The sequence below is a fragment of the Periophthalmus magnuspinnatus genome, chromosome 4, assembly GCF_009829125.3.
Source record: "Periophthalmus magnuspinnatus isolate fPerMag1 chromosome 4, fPerMag1.2.pri, whole genome shotgun sequence".
NCBI lineage: Eukaryota > Metazoa > Chordata > Actinopteri > Gobiiformes > Gobiidae > Periophthalmus > Periophthalmus magnuspinnatus.
The window spans coordinates 3,784,047-3,790,851 of NC_047129.1; the positions used below are offsets into that span (position 1 = coordinate 3,784,047).

Below are 6,805 nucleotides of genomic sequence, written 5' to 3' on the forward strand. Positions count from 1 at the left end.
CGTTCATGGTCCTGTTTAGGAGTTTGATTTTCAACAAAAAGGTGAGAGACTAACTAAAAAACTGTTGGCTAACGCTATCTACCTTGTAATATAAATTTAAAGGGAGTTGTTTAACAGCACACATCACCTCGCCTGTTGCAGTTCTAATAAGTCAGCTCTTTTTGGTCAGATTGTGTTAAAACAAAACTCAGATTTAAGTCTAACTTGAATAACAGATCTTCAGACAGAGCAGTGCCTACAGTTAGCATCACACACCCAGGGAATGTTGATAACATCAGTTGCAAAGTATCAATAAACGTCTTTAGTGCCTTAAGAAACAAAGTTAAATCATAAATCTGTCCTTGGTCTCCTACAGGTGCTCCAGTAGAGCAGGGACTACAATTTGATCACAATATAAAAGAGAAGATTTACATTAACGGTATAAACTATGACTGCAGCTAACGATTAGTTTAGCAGTCAACTAGTCAAACATTTCTATTGGAGACTTTAAACATATTATGAGCCAAATAAAGGCTGACATATGAAGATTGAAAGCTTCTAAATACAAAATATGTGAGGATAATGTTCTTTTTGGACATTTTGATTTAATAAGACCTCCGTCTTTGATGTAAAAAGGTCTTTTCATATGTGTTTTAGAGTCTGTATGGTCCAGATAATTACAATGACAAAACTCCACTCTGGTCGGTGAGAGTTGTGCTTATAAACTCATCATGGTGAATAATTAGGATGCTCTGAATGCATAAGGTAAGTGACGAATAACTTTGGACCACTGCAAACATTTAAAATGAACTAGTTCTGTTTTTTACATTTTTAAAACAGTAAAAATCAGGTACGGCACCTTTAACTGTGAAACTTGTCTTACGCTCTTTATGTTATAGATATACAGTAAGATCTTCCACAGTCAGTGTTTAAGATGCTCTGGGCCTAAGTGGAAGAAGTTTGATGCAATCAAATTCTATTTTCCAAATCTATTCCAAATTTCCTATCACCCCCAGAGCAACAGATTTATCATGACCGACACGGCTGCGCCCTATAACCCAGGTTTAGATTTCAAACAGAATGACGGCTTTAAACAACCGCTCCAGTAAAAGTCAAAGAAATGTGTCCTCTGCATCTGCCCTCTCCTTCAGTGTCTCTGGGTTAAAGCCGTTGAGAGCAGTGGACCAGGTCTGAGCCAGGATCCTGATCTGGAGTCACAAACACATTCTAGATATGAGCCAAGAGCGCTGCTAACTACTCTGCCACACAATAATGTCATATTTGATAAGATTCAAGCAAGAGAAAGTTTGAATTTAATATTAAACTGTGAAAACTCATGAAGCCTCAGAATGGTGTGAATCCCTTAGGACAGGGATGTCAAACTCAAATTCACAGAGGGCCAAAATTAAAAACTGTGACTAAGTCGTGGGCCAAATTTAATATTTATTGAAACATTTCTACAAGATCTGCATGTTTTTCAGAAGGGGTGGATTAAATTTGAATAAAGCGACAGGTAGCAGATGCTACTGAGTGTCAACAAAAGTGGTGGGGGCCAGCGCCAACACATTTGCAAAGCATTCTGGGATTCGTATTATTAGAGGTGCATGCGCTATACTGACGCGGCGGCCGGCGGGCCAGCTTTAATACATATTTGATATGATCTCGAGTGCCAAATATAATTGTATCAAGGGACAAATGAGTCTGACCTGTCTGAGCTGTCTGGCTTAGGGGCTTCTAATTGGACATGGTTGGATTGGGCGAGTATGAGCTCACCCTTAAAGGAGCAGGTTTGGAGCAGATGATAAACACAGAGTAAAGTGTTAGGCTCATGGTGGCTGAGGGTTCAACTCCTGCACTTCTGGCTCACTCAGAGCTACAACACAAAAGTACAGTTTATTACACACAGTGAAGCACTGCTTCTGCCTCTAGATTACTCTTTGAACAACAGTTTAAAACACAAATCTACTTTGGAAATCACATTAACACTGTGTTATGATGGCACAAAGGCTTATATGAAATTTCATACAAGTATTGATTCTTCTAGAACTTTATCGATACAATAAATTAGAACAGCTGGTATCGAAATACCAAAATCGTAATAGTAGTAGTATTAATAAAAGTAAATAAAGTAAATAGTAAATAAAAGTGTTACTTACGAGGCGTGGGCTGTTTGGCTGAAACAAAAACAAAAAAACATGTTAGTTTAATGTTTGAAGTTTGGACAAAAGGAGAAACACATGACTAAATGTTGTGTTACCTTTACATCTCCTGTACAAGACGAAGGTGACCACATCAAGGACAGCAGCAGTGAGAACAACAGCGAGAGCAGCCGACACAGGAGAGATGAGAGCTGTGCAGTTCTTCTTTGAGACAGACAGGGGACAGCACAGGTGAGTCACGCTAACACCACAGACACAGGTACAACAGGTGAGTCACGTTAACATCACAGACACAGGTACAACAGGTGAGTCACGTTAACATCACAGACACAGGTACAACAGGTGAGTCACGTTAACATCACAGACACAGGTACTGATGTGCGTTGTCTGCATCCTAAATGTCTAGTTTAGTTACTTTAAGTGAATTCATACTCTAAATAAGGGGTGCTCAAACTCTTTTCAACGAGGGCCATATCTTGAAAAATATTCGACACGGAGGGCCAGTGGTCAATACAGTGGATAATTCAGATGGGTGCATTTAACATAGTTTTGACTCTATACTTTAAATAAGGCTTGAAATATTAATATTAGGTCTGTATGACAATGCAATGTGATGTTATTTAGGTTATATTGGTAGGATTGCTCAAATTTGCTGTAAAAAGTACTGATTATGATCAATTGGGCCAGTTCAACTGAAGACCTGAGGGCCAATAAAAATTCCTAGCATCTGGGAAGAATATGATATATTAGACCAGTACATTAATTAATTCCTCTTTCAACCTCAAACCACCTGAAATATACAACCGCAAACCACCTGAAACATACAATCGCAAACCACCTGAAACATGTACTCAGGATGGATCTCATCCACCCCTGGAGCCTTGTCACCGAGGAGCTTGCCAACCATCTCAGTGACTTCAGCCAGGGAGATGGATGAGTCCGCCTCTGGGTACCCAGTCTCTGCTTCCTCCTCGGAAGATGTGACGGTGGGATTGAGGAGATCCTCAAAGTATTCCTTCCTCTGTTAAGGTCAGCAGCTCTCCGCCTGCATTGTAAACAGTGTTGGTGGAGCACTGCTTTTGCCTCTTGGGGCGCTGGACAGTTTACCAGAATCTCTTCAAGGCCGACCTAGGGTGTCCTGGTATCTTGTGCTCGAACACGGTGTTCATTATGGACAAATTGTGACTAGCACAGAAGTCCAACAACAGAACCCTACTCAGGTTGAGATCAGGGAGGCTGTTCTTCCCAATCACCCCCCTCCAGGTGTCACTGTCGTTACCTGGGCGTTGAAGTCATAGAACAACAGAGTCCCTGGTCAGTGCGCTGTCTAGTACCCCACCCAGGGACTCTGCATCGCTGTTTGGCCCGTAGGCCGACATGGTGAGAGACCTGTCCTCAACTCAAAGGCGCAGGGACGCAACCCTCTCGTTCATTGAGGTGAACTCCAACACGAGGCAGGTGAGGCTGTGGGAATAAGCAAGCCACACAAGCTCACAGTCTCTCCCTAGGGGCAACGCCCAATAAATGGAAATGTCTGTCACTCTCAAGAAGTTGGGTTCCAGAGCTCAAGCTGTGCATGGAGGTGAGGCCCAGTATATCTAGTTGGTAACACTCAATCTCTCGAACAAGCTCAGGCTTCTTTTCCCCCAGCGAGGTTACAGTCCATGTCCCCAGAACCAGTCTCCATGTCCGGAGATCCGGTTGTCAAGGCCCATGCCTTCGACTGCTGCCCAGATCTCTCTGCACCAGCCTCTCATAGATCAGCCTGCAGGCGGTGGGTCCACAGGAGGACGGCCCCACGTCGTTCCTTTGGGCTGTGCCCGACCGGTCCTCGTGGTCTTCGTGGCCACCATTATTATTTTTATTTACCAGTGTACAAATCAACATTACCACATTCAAACTGTTTGGAACAAATGTGCCTTGATACACAGGGCTCGTAAACATAAATAGCGTGTGTGTGTGTGTGTACAAGAACTTTCCTCCAACCAGGCCAAAGTCCACTCACACTGGACAAACGTACCGCGCTTTAGGGGCTATCTATGCTTGGGTCTGATTGGGTGAGTGTGAGCATCCCCTAAGGAATAATGCATGATCATCTTATACAGCACTTTTCCAGACACTCAGTCACTTTACAGTTTGGTGCATTATCCGTTCACTCTGCCCTCAATCTGCCCCATCAACCCCTCTGACCACCAACACTCACACACCACATTCATACTAGGCAGGGTGGGTCAAGTGTCTGCTATTAACCACAACAAACTCAAATTAAGGATGTATCTCTTGTTTGGTCAGAGGTCAAAACTACAGAATCTTTAAGCCGTGATAGTTCTTCTCACAATAATCTTCAGACTAGAATGTGATATTGTGACATCCCTGTGATCAAAAACTCACCATTGTTCCTGATCATGCAACGGTCCAGCCTGGTCAGATACTTATTTTTGTTCCCGGACAACTGGAATGCACAGTGGTACCTGTCCCAGTCCTCAGGGGGGACAGAGGATAGGGTCCAGGGACACACTAGTCTGGAAGGTCCATCTCTGTTGGGCAGGATCTCTCCAAGTCCACGTCCTCCAGCAGCTCATCTCCGTCTTTGGTCCAGAACAGCATGGCTCTGTCGGGGTAGAAGCCTGTGGCGTGACACGTGACTGGGGCTGAGGAGGACTTCTGCAGCAGGGACACCAGGGGAAGCTCTACACAGCACCACAACAGTGCATTACACAACTACTGACATGTTTACAGATGTCCTCCCAGCCTCCTATGTGTCAGATGCCCTCCCATCCTCCTGTATCCCTGTGTGTCAGGTGCCCTCCCATCCTCCTGTATCCCTGTGTGTCAGATGCCCTCCCCTGTAGTGTTTAGCTGAAATGGGAGCAGATAATCATTATAGTCCATAGTTGTTATTGTCTGTTTCCCTCCAGCGTGAATTATAGGCTACACATAATAAAGACAGTTTTTGTCATTATCTGTTATACAGTTTTAAAGCTACATGTCTCTTACCTATCCTGTTCAGAGCGCTCTCTCCGTGGCGCACATATTTCTTCAGATACTCAGCACATTCATGAATGATGTAGTGTTTCACTCTGACAGCCTCTCCATCCCTCTCCCATATCAGTTTGGTGATAAAAGCCTGTTGTTTTGGAGCGACAAAAGTTTCAGGGTCAAAATCCAATGAAATAAAATCTTCTCCATCAAAAGAGTGTTGCTCATATCCTCTGATTTCACTAGTCTCATTGTCCCATTCACAGCCATAGAGCTTCAGATAATCCTTTAAAGCAGTATTCCAGGTCATTTAGGTGAAATTGCCTTTGTTCTGACCTCTCCAAATTAAAATAATCACCATTATTGAACCCTCACTAGTAAATGCACAAGTTTGGGGTCTTTGTAAAGGTAACACCCTATAATTTTACCCACAGGTGTCAGAATCACTGTAAGTTTGTCTGCTGAGCATTTATACACTTTGGAACACACATAAAAAAAAAAAAAAAAAATTCTCATCCTCACCAAAAAATTTTGTGAAAATGAAGGTGTAGAAAGCTGCAGTAGGGAGCTGGGGACAAAAATACACTATATCTCAACTGACAAGATAGTTGACCACTTACATTTCAAATTTGAGGTCAATACCTATAAAAATGAGAGTTTTACAATCATTTTATCATGAGTAAGTCCAGGCCTCTCCAAACCTATCCAAATGAAGACATTTAGAGAACGTTTGGAAAAAGTGCAATAACTTTTGAATGTTTCAACCCACAGACATCAGTGAGGCTCTACTGAAAACTCACACTGAGAGGAATCTGTATCTGCACACCCAGCTGCTCTATTACTGTACATTTATATATCATATCAAAACACTATATAAAATGTATATTTGTATATAAAAAACAGCCAAAACAAGTGCTATGGGTCAAAATAAATATATATTTACAAACCACACACTGCAAACAGTGAACAAACACACACACACTTCAAAATGTAAACAAACACCACACTGGAAACTAAACACACTGTACATGATTGTACAGTGAGTCATTCTGCAACAGTGGCTCAGTGGTTAGAGCTTTCGAGTCCCACTCGGACCAATTTCTGTCATTGTGTCCTTAGGCAAGACACTTCACCCAAGTGGTGTGTGGGTGATGATTGGTGGTGGTCGGGGGGCGCAGATTGGCATTAGCTAATGCTAATGATTACACATGATACACATTTGACCCACAATTAAGTTAATAGCAGAATAAACCACGCTTACCGATCAGGAACATCCAGTCCATCAAAACATAAGGTCCTCTACTCCTGAGTCCACCATGAGATCTTCACGAACCGCTCCGGGTCCGAGATGCCTCTAGTTTAACTTGTACAAACATCCAGAGTGTCCTCGGTCGCGTACTTCCTTTGTTTTGTCCGTTTCGTCATGTTTAAAACGCAAAACTGCTGCGTAAAATTACGCAATACGCGCGCGTAATTTTACGCGCGGATCTTTATATCCAGTCTCGTCTGCGGGCCGTCGGAACGTTAAGTGGTTAAGTTGTCGGCGCTCAAGTGATGGAAATGTAACCGAGAGAATCCGGTCATTTTTCAAAATAAAAGATTTTTCAAAATAAACGATATTTCAGACTCAGATAATAATACAACGGAAATAATTAATTATTTCTTGGACGGCCGGTGGCCCGGTACCA

The 6,805-nt window shown here is 42.7% G+C and overlaps 1 protein-coding gene across 1 annotated transcript in view; it reads right to left on the minus strand.

Moving 5' to 3' along the window:
- Positions 1 to 4,655: 4,655 nt before the first annotated feature.
- Positions 4,656 to 6,805, minus strand: part of LOC117394117 (GTPase IMAP family member 8-like) — a 3,598-nt gene continuing 1,448 nt past the window's right edge. The window contains 2 exon segments of the mRNA XM_055221332.1: positions 4,656 to 4,828; positions 5,136 to 5,359. Of these exon segments, the coding sequence (XP_055077307.1) occupies positions 4,656 to 4,828; positions 5,136 to 5,359 (397 nt within the window).